The 17,108-nt window shown below is 43.2% G+C and overlaps 1 protein-coding gene across 7 annotated transcripts in view; it reads left to right on the forward strand.

The window, feature by feature from the left end:
* Positions 1 to 17,108, forward strand: part of RALYL (RALY RNA binding protein like) — a 583,573-nt gene that overhangs the window by 553,644 nt on the left and 12,821 nt on the right. For all 7 annotated transcript variants that reach the window (XR_002125025.1, XM_019651620.1, XM_019651619.1 and 4 more), the window contains one exon: positions 4,863 to 5,035. Coding sequence is in view for 6 of the 7 variants with exons in the window: in XM_019651620.1 (XP_019507165.1) it covers positions 4,863 to 5,035 (173 nt within the window). In the remaining variant the exon portion in view is untranslated. The remainder of the gene's footprint in view (positions 1 to 4,862; positions 5,036 to 17,108) is intronic.

The following is a 17,108-nucleotide window of genomic DNA, read 5'->3' on the forward strand; positions in this document are numbered from 1 at the left end:
CAGGCTATGGAGTCAGAAAACCTGACGTGGGAATTCCATCTCTCATACTTACTAGCCGAGTGACCGTGGACACCTTATTGGGTGGACGTGTGCCTCAGTTTCTCCACCTATAAAATGGTAAACAAGCCCCCCCCTGCAGGGTGTTTCAAGGCCTAAAGTTAGTGAATATTGCCCGGTCAGCATTTTGTAAGCACTTCCTAACTTGCAGCCATAATAAACCTTTTATTCTGTTGAAATCCATAATTTACATAATATTAGAGAGATCTTTTAGGCATGAGCTGCTGGCGTTTTGGTTCCTAATGCATTCTTTTTTTCTACAACTCGCTCAGTTTGCTCACAAAAGAAATCTAGGGTCACCCATCACTCTGACTTAAGCCCACAGAGACGCCACACGATGTGCGGTTCACAGGCAGCCCCCTCCCATAAGCGCAGGGAGACTTCACGTTTTAGTCTCCTGGAGACTTGTCCCGGTAGACAGGATGCTTTCCTTCTAGGAAACTCTCAGACCCCACACTTGACTTTGGCTCAGGTGTGTGTGGTGGGGGGGCTGTCGTGTAAAATGTGGAAGGAGGTACCTCTAAGTTCTCTTTGGGTTCCTATCTTTGTTACCATGGTGCCCGAATCAACAACCACTCTCACTATAGAGACAATCTGCCACCCAGACAGGCATTTTCCTATTTTAGTTCCATGACAATTCGTGAGTATAGTCAGCAAATATCTAATTGGCATGGAAGACCCTGAATTATTCACCTGGGATGCAAAGATAAATAAAAGTGTTTCTGCCCCAAAGAAGCTTTAGCAGTGGAGACATAAAAGTGTGTGCATGTGCACACTCACACACACACACACACACACACACACACACACATACACGACACATGCACACTCACACTTGCAATGAAAAGTAAAAGTGATGGGAGGAAAAGAATTATGCAGACAAAGAGACTTTTAGAAAATTAAGAAGAATCTAAAAAATATTACACATTTCTAGTAGAAGTAAAATGAGATAATTACTCATAAAAACAGAACAAGTTGCTTTATCTCTATTTCAACAAGATAATTACCAGATCAAAACTGCTTGTTAAACTGTGAACCAGCAGTTTAATAAACAAGTGTGACTTAATTCATGGAACCTTCCATTGTTTCGTGATTCTAGAACTTTCCATTGAGGCGGTGACAAAAATCTGTGATAATTCCAAATGGCTAAAGTGCAGGCTGCTTGTGTTTCTGTTAAACTTGCATGAATCGATTACCATTGTAATTAAAGCCTTTTTTCTCAAGCCAGATAATGTGTTCCATGCATTGAGCTTTTAAGTTACTGAATGGATGCATGAGCAGAAGTTATAGGGTTTTTTGCAATGAACTCTACTAACACAGCACTGCTTTTGAAAAAGGCCCTAAGAGGAATCGCGTGTAGGCTGTGTAACAAAAACCAGAGTGACTTGAAACACGATGTCGCATGTCAAAGCCAACATTGTTTTTAGATTATATGATTCTTAATGATTAATAGTTATGAATTATTTTGACATGGAGAATTTCTCCAGACAAGTGATCACTCTAGATTCAACTCAAGAACTATTTTGAGCCTTTCATGATAACATGTTTGTGTGGCCTCTATAATTTAAGAAACATTTACCTCTTTTTCCTCATTTGAGCAGACAGAAAGTCTCTGAAAGATTTTTTTTTAATGTTCATCTTTTAGAGAAGAAAATCACAGGTAATAGGACTCGTCATTAGCAGAAGTATGGATCTCAAATCCTATGTCCTCTCTAACACCATATATTATCTCTTCTCTGGATAAGGCATACAGTAAGGGGTACAGAGCACATCAAAATACTTCTTCTTGAAAATTGACTTGTACATTCCACCTCACAAAAGACTGACATCTGTTATCCCCTTTGAGTGTGACAATATGACCTTTGAAGACAATTGCTCAAGTTTCAAGGGAACTTAAACACTGATGAGAAAAGGGACGACAACAGTGGGACTAAGTATAAGACAGTATTTGATCCGGGCTTCAGCTGATCAAAGGAAGGAAGACCACATTCAGCTAGGAAGCTCGGGACAGTCAGCTGGCCTCCCAAAGATAACCGAAACAGATTCCTACTCAAAGTCCAATGAGGACTATGACTCTTTCAGGACTGGTCCCTACATGGATTCTCTGAAAATCCACTGTTTCTAGAGAAAAAAAAAAAAAAGAATATAACTTTCAACATCAAAAAGGGACAGTTCTCAGAGGAAAAAAAAAATATTTCTGTAATCATTAGAGAAGAAATGGATATGCCAGACCAAATGGGTTTTCAGGATAGTATCAATTTTAAGCAAAAGTCCATTTATGTCTTATAACAAAAGAATAAACACAATGACCTAAAATTGAGAAAGTTTGGCTTTAGAAAAAGTGGTAAGATTTGGGAAAGTTTTCAAGGTACAGTTGACCCTTGAACAATGTGGGGGTTAAAAGCACTGACCCTCCCCTCCCCCCCACACACACACACGCAGTCAAAAATCCACATATAACTTTTGACTCCCCCAAAAAAACTTTAATAGCCTACTGTTAACTGGAAGTCTTACCAATAACAGAAACAATCAATTAATATATATTTTGTATGTTATATGTATTATATACTGTATTCTTACAATAACCCAAACTAGAGAAAAGAAAATGTTAACAGAAAATACATTTACAGTATTGTACGTATTTATTGAAAACAGAAATCCATGTATAAGTGGACCCACGCAGGTCACACCCATTGTTTCCCAGGGTCAATGGTACAGAATACTAATTGTCCAATCCCAAACTGCCATTCCTCTCTCTTTCTTGAAACACCAACACCAGGCTTTGAGAGCCAGAGCAGTTGAATAAGCACCGCTGTGACCCAGAGTGGCTAGAAGGGAAGGAGTCAGGTGATATGTACAAAAAACAGCCTTAGAAGGGGTGACCAGTTAGCTCAGTTGGTTAGAGTGTGGTGCTGATAACGCCAAGGTTGCCAGTTCGATCCCCGCATGGGTGACTATGAGCTGTACCCTCCCTAAAAAAGTCAACTGTGCCTTTGTAGCATGAAAGCGATGTGCAACCAATGACCATGGCTGTTCCCCAATAAATAATAATAATAATAAAAAAGAAAAAGTATTAGGAGAAAGAGTGGAAAGTCAAAACCAAAGCAGCCAAACCCATTGTGTGGTCCGAAGGTTCAGCAATTGGTGGTAGAGGCAGTAAGGGAGAGCGTGAGGTGTGACTCACGTCAGGGCATCCCCACGTTTACAGTGCTCCAGTTAGGCTGCCCATCACAGCTTTGTCTCTGCAGGTGGCGGTCACAGGTATGTAGGTCGGCCAGCCTAGGGTCAAGGTCTAGGATTGTGGAGGGCAATGACATGTGAAAGGAAGATGAAATGAATAGAACCTAGCAATTCTGTTTGTTTGGGGAATTGTGTTTGTTTGTTATTGAAACATATTGGACATATAATGTGTAAATGTAAGGCGTGCAGCATGATAATTGCATACATCTATACATTGTACTATGACTTCCATTGTAGAGTTAGTTAGCACCGGTATCATGTTACACCTTGATCTTTTCTTTTTAGTGGTTGAAAGCGTTAAGATCTAGTCTCTTAGCCAGTTTGATGATTATAATACAATCTTATTGTTGTCTGTACTCACTGTACCATGCATTAGATCTCTAGGGCTTATGTATTACTTGTTGCAAGTTCGTACCCTCAAACATCTGTCCTAGCTCCTCCAACCATCCCCTGGAAAATGCCATTCTACTCCCTGTTTTTACGAGTATGTTTTTTTTTTTAGATTCCACATATAAATGAGATCATACAGTACTTGTCCTCCTCTGTCAGACTTATTTCATTTAGTGTAATGTGCTCGGTAACAGTTAAATTCATGGTGTTAGAGGTCTATATCTTTTGCCTAATTTGCCTTTCTTTTAATCCAGATACTTGGGTCATCTCTAGATTAAACCTTTTTTTTTCTTTGACTCCCTATTTCCCTATTTAAATTGGGTGGTAATTTTCTAGATTTAGAAAAAAAAATCTTGGTTAAGTTTTACAATAACATCTTTATACTGCACAGGACTTTCTCTGCTTCTTTTGTTGAGCACTTATTATTTGCAAATCACTATACTAGACACTTTGATGTGCTACGCCAAATCCTGAAAGTTAAGCAGTTGTGATCCTAATTGTATGGATGAGCGAACTGAGGCTCACGGAGGGCTAACATTTCATTTTGCACATCATCGCAAAGCTCGTAAAGAAGGAAGCTTGACATTGGACCCAGGCCATCTCACACCAGAATCTTATTCTTAACCATTGCAGCGAACCACAGCTGCCAACAGAATTTATCGTAACATTTCAAAGGACTGTTTACATAAACACGTCTAAAAGACAACATACCTGCTTTTGTGCTTTTTTTTGTCAGTTTTTGTCCATTTCACTTAGGTTGGAATTTGTCAATGAGCTTTCTTCATCCTCCTTTGAGTGAACAAATTCTGTGTTTTATCTGATTTTTGCATCCCCCACCCCATCTTTTTGCTGTATTTTTTCCTCAAAGAGAACATCCTTATTATAAAAAGAACTATCTATGGCCAGAAAGAGCAACCTGTTTATGTAAGTCTTTATTTCTTTACATACTAGTGTCATCTGGATTCCCTATTTTTTCCAATTCCATTAAAAAATAAATACGCTTACACGTAAGTGCACAAATTATGTGATTGACATGACCGACTAAGTTCAACCGTGTCTTCCTCACGCCCTTCATAGTCCACAGAGTTTGACCCTTTCATAGGCTGTGTTTTTTCATGGTTTATCCAAATGGCGCATGAGCAACCCAAGGTAGTCATTTGCTTTTTCCCCCCCAGAAGCTCAGAAGAAGCAGTTGGCGGAGAGTATAGAGCTGACCCAAGATGAATGTGTGTCAGAGAACGCAGATCACTCTACAGAGGAGCCCACAGAAGGAGGGCCCGATGCGGACGGAGAAGAGGTGGCCGATGGGATTGAGGAGGACTTCGATGAAGATGGGGGTCGTGAGCTGGTAGGAACTAAGCGTTTGGTGTCCACACCCTGTGGGAACAGCACCAGCATGCCCGCAGCTCATTCATGCTAGAAGCAAGATGACTTTTTTGGGGCTAATGTCTTTCTTACGTGCATATATTTAAGAAAACATCCGTACAGTGCTTTGCACATAATAAGTGCTCAATATGGTTTTTTTGTTAACTTGACAGAGAAGGGAGTAAATGCATGAACAGAAATATTATATATGAGATTAAGTATATTGCAAGTCCCAAATGGAAGGTGATTTTTCTCGAATGCTCCATCGTGAAAGGAATCTTGCGTTTGTGCAAATATACGTGAACATGGATATAATATCCTGGGAACAACGACCATTTGCAGAAAGATCCCTAAGCCCCTCTTGTCACAGTGTCAATCGCTGAGGATAATTGTCTATATGAGGTGCATGGCCATCAGTCCCTCCTGCAGCCTGCTCACTAAGACGACCCTCTGAGGTGCGGCCAGCTCACCGCGTCGGTGCCTGTGCTTCTGGAGGACCCATTTTTATGACTGGGGACTTAGCTGAGACTTCATTCTGCACAGGGTCTATTTTCTCAGTATTGTAATTATTATACTGCTCGTTTACAGACGTCCTTTCCTGTAGAACCATACCAGGGACTTGGTAAAGATATGCTGACGAGGGGGCTTTTTTTTCATATTTTATCAACCATGAAATTAAATAGTCTGTCTTAAGGGATTGACTAATAATGACAAGAGCGCGTGTGTGTGCATGTGTTTTGCCAAGTCGCAAGCGTCTGTGGAATAATCCTGTTTAACTTGACTTATCCCAGATAATATCAGATCCCAGTTTGTTGTGAGACGTCTTGCCACTCACCAGTTGTGTGGTGGTGGTGATGGTTTTCTTGTGGTCGCCACTCTCATAGTTATATTTATGGAACCCCACATTTGATGTTTTTAACACTCTAGTGCTGTTTAAATTGCAAAATAATGTCACCTTCACTTAAAACTTTCCAAGATGAGCTTTTAATAATCACTTCTATGTCTACGAAAGTCTGCATTGGTTTGAAGGATCGAAGTACCTGTTTCTAGAATTGTTTTGATTGTAGGGATCTGTTGAGCAGGGACTAGAATGAATGGAGGGCCAAGTTTCTCATTGTCTCCTCAGGGAGGGCTTTAATTCAACCACATAGGTTTCCTCAGCCCATTCCGATCAGACTTTTGTTGTCACCATCCCATGTGACTGCTCTCGCCCAGGTCTCTGCACGCCTCCCTTTGCCAAGTCCAGCGGTCACCTCTCTGTTCTTATTTTAATTTCCTTCTCAGCAGAGCCTGGCTGAGGATTGGTTACTGACTGTCATTCTCACTTTGCTCTGCTAGAACCGTTCCCTCCACACGCCCATCTTAAATACTGCAGCCACTCAGGAATGTGTCGTAGGTTCTGTCCACTTTCTGCACACTCTCCCTAGGTGACTTCATCAAATGCCAGCGCTTCAAATGTTATCATAGGCCAGAGATTCCTAAATCGCTGTTCCTACTCCTGATCTCCTCCTGCAAGTCTAGACTCGAGCATTTAAATGTCCATCTCCTCATAGATCTCCAACCAACAACTGGAACGTAACTTGCCAGAAATAGTCTTCACTTGTTTCCACACATCACATTTCTTGCCTGTCAGTCATCCTTGTTCTGGTAAACAACATCATCATGCACCGTTGCTAACACAAAAAAAGACAAGCATAACCTTTGGTCCCCTCCACTGTCCCTGTTAATGCTACCTCCCACCCACCCCCAATCATAACCCAAAGCTCGTCCCATCCCCCTTTCACCAGGCACTCCATGCTCCACAAAAGAAGGGTAAATACCCTTGTCATGTCAGGTGCACATCAGATAGTGCGACTTCCTTGTTTGAGAACCTACAGTGCTTAGACTCACACTGAGAGTCAGAATCCCCAAGTGTGTGACTGTCAATTGCGATGACAAGACGCAAGAGGCTGGGAAAGAGAGAGAACGTGGTGAGGAAAGAAAGGGGGTTGATAACAGCAAATGCCTGACCAGGGACTGCAGTGAGGAGGGGATGAGGTGTGTCCAAGAAGCACAGGCCTGGCGCAGCGTAGATGTTCAGGGAATCCACCATGGCTGTCCAGGTGCGACGGAAACCAGGCCGTATTATACTAACAAATCTCCCCCAGCTTTGTATGAACCCCTGCGTAGCTGTAGCACCTTGCCACCCCCACCCCCAGGCTCTTCCAGCTATTTCTGGGGGTCCCAGCAGGTGTCTCAATTATGTCAGGAACATGTCTGACTGTGTACCCCCCTGCCTGCCGGCCACCTGCTCTCCCCTGGAGGGTGCTATTGTGCCCCAGTTCACGTGAGACCGCTCTGCTCTCTGCCTCTTCCGCACCCAGAGGTGCAGCACCCACAAGGCGCACCTGGGACAGGGTCCCTTCAGGCCTCAGTGGGAAACCACACTGGGGTCCACGTGACAGCTGGAAGAACGGTGGTGCCCCTCTGGCTCCAAGCTGGACATTGTCCCCCAGAGCCCAGAGTGACACAGCGTAAGCCCATGTACTACACCATCAGGAAAAGCGACCCAGAGAGCCACTGCCAGAATATTTGTAATTCTTCCCTGCATCTGCCGTTGCCCCTCTACATGTCGGTCTCCAAACAGCAGCCAGGGCGGTCCTGTTAAAACCAAGCCAGGCCGTGTCATCCTGTTTAAACTCTCCGCCAGCTGCCAGCCTCACAGAACGTAATGACGTGTCCTCGCAGTGGTCTCCAGAGCCCTGCTCCCTCTCAGACCCTCTCTGCTCCCTCTCAGACCTGGCTCTGAGCTCCCTCCCACGCCCCCAGCGGTAGCCACAATGGCCTCCAGGCACACCACTCAGATGCTGCCCCAGGGCCTTTGCACTTGCTAGGCCCCTGAATGTGCAGAACTGGACGGTGGAGCCCATGTCATAAAGGGCTTTGAGGTCCTGCTAAATGTTTCAAGTTTACCTAAACTTCATGGAAGTGGCCTGGGAATTGCCTGGACGGAAGAGAGAATTAGGGTGCAGTGCGACCGTGTGGTCCAAGGCGTATTGTTCTGGACTGAGATAGAGCAGGGTTTCCAGATTTGGCAAATGAAAATACAGGACTCCCACTTAAATCGGAATTTCAGATAAGCCATGAGTAATGTCCTAATATAACCATGCCCCAAATACTACATGGAACATACTTGTGACAACAAAATATTATGTGTTGTTTATCTGAAAGTCAAATTCAACCTGAGCATCCTGTCATTCATTTGCCAACCCTCCACAGACATGGGCTTAGACCCTGGCCTTGAACAAATTATTTCACTTCTTTCAGCCTCTGCGTTGTCATCTGTGAAACTGGAATAAAAATACCCACCTCACAGGGCTCTTGGAAGGACTAAATGAAACAACCGTGAACTGAGCTGAGAAAGTCTGACCCAGCGTAAGCAAGGAAATTGCCACCGTTGTTATCAGTCTTGCAATTATCATCATCATCTCATTTTGCAAGCGAACCTTTCAATAAACCCTTACAACATATGCAGCCACATAATCTTCGCATGGAACTTTGTGTCTTTCAAGGCTGTAGAGATTCAGATTTCTGAAGAAGCACTTCTTATTTGATAAGGAAACCTTCAGGAAACAAACGCCATATTCGGAGAAGAATCATGCTTCGCTTTCATCTTGTTAAATTTTTCTCCAATTTTATGCTTGCTGGTTACTCAATTCAAAAGAATTCCTTTTCAAGTCCCCTTCATATGATATTTAAAAAAAAATGCTAACTCTAGCCTGTGATGATAGATATATGGCTTTTCTATTAGTTTTTGCTGTGGGTTTGCTCTCTGGCTCATGCGATGTGGCCGCCAGTTTAGTAACAGATGGTCAATTGCATTTTAAAGAATGCATGTGTAAGAAGCCATATCTATGTCACGTTTTCTATAGTCATCCAGCCACACATTTGTGAACACAACCACCAAACATTCAAATAAAACAGTGGCAACTCAGTAATGTGCCAAATATTGTTAGTCACTAAAGATTCGAAGAATGCGGCCTGGTGGTTTCTGATATTACGGAGCATTCACTGGATGCTGCACCCAGAACAAATAAACAGATATATTAACAAAACAGTGTGATACGTGCACTTATCACATGAATCATGACAACAGGGTGGGAAGTGGAAGGACAAAGCATATGATGCGGAATAGACTTCTCCAGGGTTGTGACGTTCGAGCTGGTTCTTAAAGAAGGAAGAAGCATGTGTGGGAAAACCAAAGCGTCAGATGGCGTTGCCGGGAGATAACAGAACACGCCAGGAAGAGCGAACTCTGTGTGTGCCGAAAAGTTGGCTGGTTGGTGGGTTTGGCTGAAGCAGTGGTTCTCACAGGGTGGTCCCAGAACCAGCAGCATTGTATCATGTGGGAACTTGTTGGAAATGCAAATGCTCAGAAGAAAAAGAAATTCTCGGGCTCTAACCCAGACTAAATCAGAAACTCTGGGTGTGGATCTCAGCAGTCTGTGTTTTTACAAGGCCTGCTGGTGGTCCTGACAGCTGGGGACCCTGACTGTGGCAACAGAGCCTCCAGCCTGACGCACACAGAATCGCCGAGGTGCTTTTTCCTAAGCACCAAGGACAGACAGGGCCATCCACCCAAACCATTACATCAGAGCCTTTGGCAGTGAGGTCCCAGCAAAGGTCCAGAGATGTTTGAGAGCCCTTGAGATAGAGCTCACAGTCCACGAGGAAGAGGGGAAGTGGACACGTCACCAAAGACCAAGTGAGCACATGAAAATTCACTCACAATCATCAGTCCTCAGGAAAGTACAAATTAGAATAAAATAAGGTAACACAGCACATCTCTCAGAACAGCCAAACTTGACTAGTAGAATCAAATGTTGGCAGGCTGTAGAGTGCCTACACCCTCAACTATGGTTGGGGCAGGTATGATACTCCTGCCATTTAGAAATGTCTGGTGGTTTCTTAAATTGGGTCGTCAGAAACGTCATGGCACATGTTTGCGACAGATAGCACTAATCCATTTTTGGAAGTACTAGAGTCATTCACATCTATGTTATTGCTATGTCATTTGACAGTTTACACTTCTAGCTTCATTCTAAAAAATAATTGAGCGATTTGGTTGAGTTTTGGAGATTTTACAAGTTGAAGATGGAAAACCAAACTGCACATTTTTGCCATGTTTTATTGTTTTACTTCCATAAAGGGAAGAGCACACATCAAGCTTATGAAAAGTTGCATAAAGTTTACGGTGACAATGCTCTACAAGAACGTCAGTGCCAACGATGGTTCACAAAATTCCGTGCTGGTAATTTTTATCTCAATCATGCTCCTCGGTCAGAGAGGCCCACTGAGGTTGATGACGACAAAATAAAGCCATTGATCGAGTCAAACCCAAGTTATATGACACAAGAGATTGCAGAAGCATTGAACATCCATCATTCAAGCATTCACGACCACCTAAAGAAGCTGGAATTCGTAAGCAAGCTCGATATTTGGGTTCCACATAAACTCAAACAAGTTCATTTGATGGCGGGTATAAATATCTGCAGTTTGCTCTTAAACGTGAGGAAAATTATCTTTTTTTAAAGCAACTGATAACTGGTGATGAGAAATGGATTGTTTACAACAATGTGGTGCACGAACGATCTTGGTCTCAATGTGATGACTCACCTCAAACGACATCGAAAGCAGACATTCATCAGAGGAACGTTATGCTGCTCTCGGTGTGGTGGGAATTTAAAGGTGTCGTGTTTTTCGAGCTCCTACCAAGGAACCAATCAATTTGAATGTGTACTGTCGGCAATAGGACAGTTTGAATGAATCCATCATCCAGAAACGTCCAGAGATTGTTAATTGTAAAGGAGTTGTGTTCATCGTGATAACGCGAGACCATACATAAGTTTGATCACCCATCAAAAAATGATTGGAGCTTGGATGGGATGTGTTGCCACACCCACCATACTCGCCTGACCTTGTGCTGTCAGACTTCCACTTGTTTTGCTCTCTTCAAAACTCCTTGCGAGGGGTGGAGGAGGATGAAGAGGGCAAAGGGGGTCAAATATATGGTGACAAGAGGAGACTAGACTTTGGGTGGTGAACACACAATGCAACATACAGACGATGTATTACAGAATTGTACACTTGGAAACACCAATGTCTGTCTCTTCAGCTAGACTGAGAAGCCCTTGCAGGCTGGATGGTCTCTTGGGCCGGGATCCCTCCTGCAAAGCACAGTGTCCAGCATATGGTCAGGCATACGGGGATGGACAAGGGGAGTGCGTGGAGGGATGCTGGAGCACTCGGTGGCCTTTGACACACTGTGTCACGCGTGCGTGTGAGTACTGTTCCTCCCCCACTCATTATCTTGTCTGACTGGTCGACACATCCCGTGTCTCAAGACCACTGTCACCTGTCATGAATCCATCCCTGAGCAAGGCCCCCGACCTGTCCTGGACACTGTGGGTTTGCTTCTGTGTGTAGGCCATGCTCTGTCCGTATTTTATATTTAACTTACTCTGCTGTAATTAGTGACTCCCCTTCTCTCTGGCTCACTGATTTGTGAGTTTCTCAGGGCTTATTTTATTTGGTGTTTTTCCTTCATGCAGTGCTTAGCACATGTTAATGTTAATGAACATCTATTAAAGAAAGAGAGGAAAACATCCTCAGATTACCTCCAACCATGAGCCCCCTCATCATTTTGAAGCCCCTTTTATTATGTATTGTAATCAGGTTGTGTTCTAAACATTGCTTCTATATGCATGCCCTGTGTAATTTGGAGGATTATTATCCAAAGCTGGGATGCAAAGGGTTTTCATTATCACCTATTCACCTGCATCCGGGAGCCACTGAGGAGGAACAGTAGGAGGCTTAAAACCAACACGTCAAAGTCAACACAGCAGTATCGACTCTGCTGAGCTGGTTATTACCTCCCATGAGTGATAAAAATGCAAATTTGAAGTAGCCTGAATGTAGTTAGCAAAGCTAGAACACCGACATATAAAACAAACCAGAAAATAAGCCTCTCTCTCACCCCCGATCTGTAGTGTTTATCCCAAACAGTACACAGAAAGCTGAAAGTTACAAGATCATAAGAAAATAAACTTCAGAGAATTCAGAACTAAAGTATGCCCAGATATGTTGGACAGAGGCTGTGATCCCAACGGCAGCTTGGAGGTCCTTAGGAAATACGCTTTAGAGCTAAGGGCTGTGGAGATGTTAAAAGTATTGTGGTTGACATGCAATTTCCAAACTGCCTCTAATGGTGTTAAAAAGTAGAAATATAAATCTAGAGTATAGATCCAAGCAAAATAAAATATTTTCAGCATCCCATAGTTTCTATACAGAGAGAAACAAAAAAGGAGAACAGAAAGGTGCCAAGTCTTTTCGAAATGAGAGGCAGTTCAAAAATGAGCCTTAAATATACAAAAACAGGGAAATAGCCAGTTTTCTAGAAATGCTATAATGTGCTAGGGGAAAATAGAGCAATCTGAAGTATTAATGCTGTCAGATTTCAAACAGCTAGTGTTGGTAGTTGTTGGAGAAATAAAGCAGTTCTGCCAACAAAGGCCCTTTCCTACCAATAGAGAACAGAAATACAATTTTTGAGTAAACATTCACAGATTTACATGCATGTCAGGTAGCAGCAAAATGACTACAATGTCAAAGAAAAATTGGACTGGATGGAGTTAAACAAGCAAGGAAGACTTTATTCAAGACTATTGCAATAGGAGAGGTCTTGAACTCAACTCCACTGAAATGAAAGGCAGCAGAGAGTCTGAGCCCTGGGGTGAGCTGGCGGAAAAGTGCTGGGATGTTAGAGGGGCGGCTGGTCCAGGTGATTAGGCGATCCAGAGTCACTAATTGTCACTTATCTAAAGTGGGCTCCGACCTTCTCCTAGAGACTAGGAGGGAGGGACCCTGTCTCCTTCAATGGTTGCCTTTCAGAAGAATGGCTCTCAGGTCCTTGAGAAAAACAGTACCTAAGTTGTGAAGCTGTCAAGAGGCTGGAAGAAGGTTTACATCTCAAAGGGAGAATTTACAGTTGCAAGTTATTTTATATATAGTACATACCGGGGGTGCTAAAAAATGTATACACGTGACTTGCCTTCATCTTTTGTTATCGGTATAGATTGAGTGTTACAATTTTAATCGTTTTCTTCCTTTCTCAAAATGTGTATACGTTTTTTTGGCACCCTCCGTATGTTAGTTTCAGGCGTTCAAAACAACATAATGATTAGGCATTTACACCCGTCGCCAAGTGGTAACCCCCTTCCTGTCTAAGCACCCCTCTGACATTGTATATAACTGTTACTATACCACTGACTATATGCCCTGTGTTGTATTCCATATCCCATGGGGTAAAAAAGTGTATAACACACATACACACACACACACACACACACACACACACACACACCAGCTTCAGGTGTACAGCGCAGTGGTCAGGCATCTACACAGTCTATGAAGTGATCCCCCCAATAAGTCCAGTAGCCATCTGGCACCCTACATAGTCTTTACAACATTACTGATTATAGTCCCCATACTGTATTTCACATCCTCGTGACTATATTGTGACTACCCATTTGTACTTTCTAATTCATTCCCCTTCTCCCCCGACCCCATCCCCTCCCATCTATATAGCAACCAACAGTTTTCTCTCTGTATCTCTGAGACTATTTCCATTTTGTTTGCTCATTTATTCTGTTCTTTAGATTCCACACATAAGTGAGATCGTATGGTATTTGTCTTTCTCTGACTGACTTATTTCACTTAACGTAATGTTCTCTAGGTCGATTGGTGTTGTTGCAAATGGTAAGATTTCACTCTTTTTATGGCCGATTCATACTCCATTATATAAAGGTACCACAGTTTCGTTATCCAGCCATCTTCCGATGGGCATTTCGGTTGTTTCCAAGTCTTGGCTATTGTGAGTAGCGCTGTAGTGAACATAGGGGCGCATATATTTTTTTGAATTAGTGTTTTGGATTTCTTTGGATAGATATCCAGAAGTGGCATTCCTGGGTCATACGGTAGTTCCATTTTTAATTTTTGGAGGAACCTCCTTGCTGTTCTCCATAGTGGCTGCACCCATCTGCACTCCCACTACAGCGCGTGAGGGCTCCCTTGTCTCCACAGCCTCGCCAGCACTTGTTGGTCTTTAAAGTCAGTGCTCCAGGGAACAGGCGACGGGAGGCCAGTCGTCAGGGGGACACCTGTCTGAAGGTTAGTCAAGCTGAGGAGAATGTTAAGGCACCTTGGTCATTCGGACAAAATCTCCCACATTTTATGCGGCAAAGCAGAAGAGTTATGTCCCCTAAAAACAAACAGCCGAACCTCACGGCAGCCTCCGACAGCTCCTAAGCGATCTCACAGCTGTGCTTTTACGTGCGCCAAGTTAAACACAAATGTGATCTTAGGAAGGAGATGTTTTACTGAAAAGGATTATTGCAAAGGACAATGGGACTACAGCGGAGAGCTCTGACCGAGGGATCTGTGCGCGTCTCTAGAGCTGGGCGAAAGGGGTTTTTCTTTGTATGCTGAGGCATAAACCAGGCTAGAAGGAACTGGATGTGGGGGCGGGGCTGGACGCGCCCCATGGCTAGTGTATCAGATCATGTTTTATCCCGGGGCCAGCCTGTTTTCCGGGAGGACCCTTCTGGAGGGCTGTGGACTGGCTCAGGCTGATGTTGAGTCAAAGGGCGGCGTCCTGGAAGAAAGGGGGCAGCTAAAGCAAAGTTTGATTAACAGGCATTTTATGCTCGTTGATCAGCAGGGATAAAACAGCTCAGCTGATCAGTTATGAGACCCAGCGTGAAGATGTGGAGGGCCTGTGTCTGGCTGTGAGTCTTGTCTGTGTCACCCACAAAGGGTGGCTCTTTGCCGTAAGCAATTTCCCAGAATAAAAAGGTGGGGGGTGGGGGGAGAGGGGGGAGGGCAGAGGAGAGGAAGGGACTTAACCTTCACTGTTTTTCAGGATAACAGGGCAAGTAAAATTCATCATTATCATATATCTAGAGGTTATTTGGCCCATGAGCGTGTGGCGCTCTCTCTACACTGTAAACACTGCAGAACGGGATTAAACCCTCCTGGGGTGTATCTCTATGTCAAAAGTAAGAGGAAGGACCCAGATTCGCTTGAACTCCAAAAAGACACCTAAGGGACAAGGGGAAATGGTCTCTGGCCTTTTCTAAATGGAGAAAAGCACTTTCATTTGCTCTTACAAAGTGCAGGTGTGAGTTTAGCATTCAGCTCAAAGAAAGGTCATTTGGGCTTTAGATTCGGATGGACACATCTTTTAACAGGCCTCAGGCAAATCACCGTCTCTGAGGCTGGCTCCCACATCTGCTAAAGGAACTTTTAGCAAGTTATTGAGAGGATTAAATAAGCTCATGTTTATAAAAAATCTCTGCTGTAAGCTTATGTGAATGACAAACTTAATCTCTTCCCTCAAGTAACAAAACTTAGTGGAAATGCCAGTCGCAGAAAATGTTAATAACTCTGAAAGGAAAAAAATTAAATGATTTGGTTTCACTGTTTATACACATCCCTTGTGAATGTCATTGTCCTCAAATTCAAGCATATTTTATTAGCAACTGTACCTCAAGACACAATTCTAAGATAATCTCTGTTGAGCTGAGGTACCGGGGCTTGTAGACGAAAGCAGAACCATTCGAAACCTCTGAGAAAAGCTACAGTGCTTTCAGATTGGGGGAAAAAAAACATATTTTCATTTCTGTGGGGATACTAAGAAGAAATGAATTGATCGAGAAAGAATTATCCTATTTTGGGAGAAAGATTTATCAGCAACTTTGCCATTCATAAGCCTACTTAACAAATTCTAGCTGTTTGTATTTTCCTTTTTGGATCTCACGGCATCCCACCCCTAACTCTCACCATTGGAAACTTGGTCCCCTCACACTGACTGATCTAAACCCTGAGACTAGATCGTTGGTGGGGAGGGATTCCCATCCAACTGATCAAACACCAACACACACAAACACACACACACACACACACACACACACACACACACACACACACACACACACACGGAGTTCCATGGGGTAGAACTGTCCTATTGTGGCTGCCTAGGAGGAAAGTTCCATTGTTCCCTTAAAGATGAGTAAGATACCACACACCAATAACTATATGCTCCCTACAGTTCTTCAAACAACCCACACATATGGTTTGCTCAGAACGCCTCTTTCTGTGCAGATGAACAAAACCCAACCGTAGTGCTGACGTTGCCCAGCCAAGCAACATTAAATCCATAAACTCTTCCAAGATTCTGAGAGGCAAACTCATCTCTTCCTTCCTACACATTATCCCCAAATCCCAAAGAGCAAAACCTGTTGGAAAGAAGGTCTTAGAGACATAAAGGGTTTAATGCAACAGAAGCGATTTAATCTAGATATGTGTTTTTCCACTCATGCCGGTTTTTATTCACCCAGCCAGCCAATACTTAGTAGATGATTATTATGCGCAGACGCCATTCTAAGCAGCTGTGGGAGGTAGTGAATAAGAAAGAAAGAGCCTCTATGGGGGGTGGAAGGCGCTTGTTCTCAGATAGAAGCTTCCATTTGAGTTAGTGACTTACATTCTAAAACAGCCTTCAATCTGAACAGATTTCATAAAACTATGAAATCAATTTCATTGTTACTTGATTGTTCATTGTTAAACACCCTTCGTTGTTAACTCAGATTTGAACTTGCCAATGAAAAGGTCTATTTGGAATTCACTGAAGAAAATAATATGCCATATTTTAAATAGAGGGTCCGTTACAGGGTAGGTGATTTTTTTGTTAACCACCTCTAGTTAATGATTTAAGAAATTTCTAGACTTAAGAAAACTAGTATTAAAACGCTATGTGGTAAAAAAAAAAAATGCTGACATTTGCACAGTACTTTTAAGAAGTAAAGATAGTGTGAGCGGACCGGCAGAGTGGCGGGATGGTTAAGAACTGGCTTGGGACGCCAGAGGGCCCCGGTTCAGATCCCACATATGAGGGCCAGTGACACTGCCCTCTACAGCTAAGATGTGCCTCGCCCAGGAAGAGCACAATGATGGTGCCA

The sequence above is a fragment of the Hipposideros armiger genome, unplaced genomic scaffold (assembly GCF_001890085.2).
Source record: "Hipposideros armiger isolate ML-2016 unplaced genomic scaffold, ASM189008v1 scaffold_163, whole genome shotgun sequence".
NCBI lineage: Eukaryota > Metazoa > Chordata > Mammalia > Chiroptera > Hipposideridae > Hipposideros > Hipposideros armiger.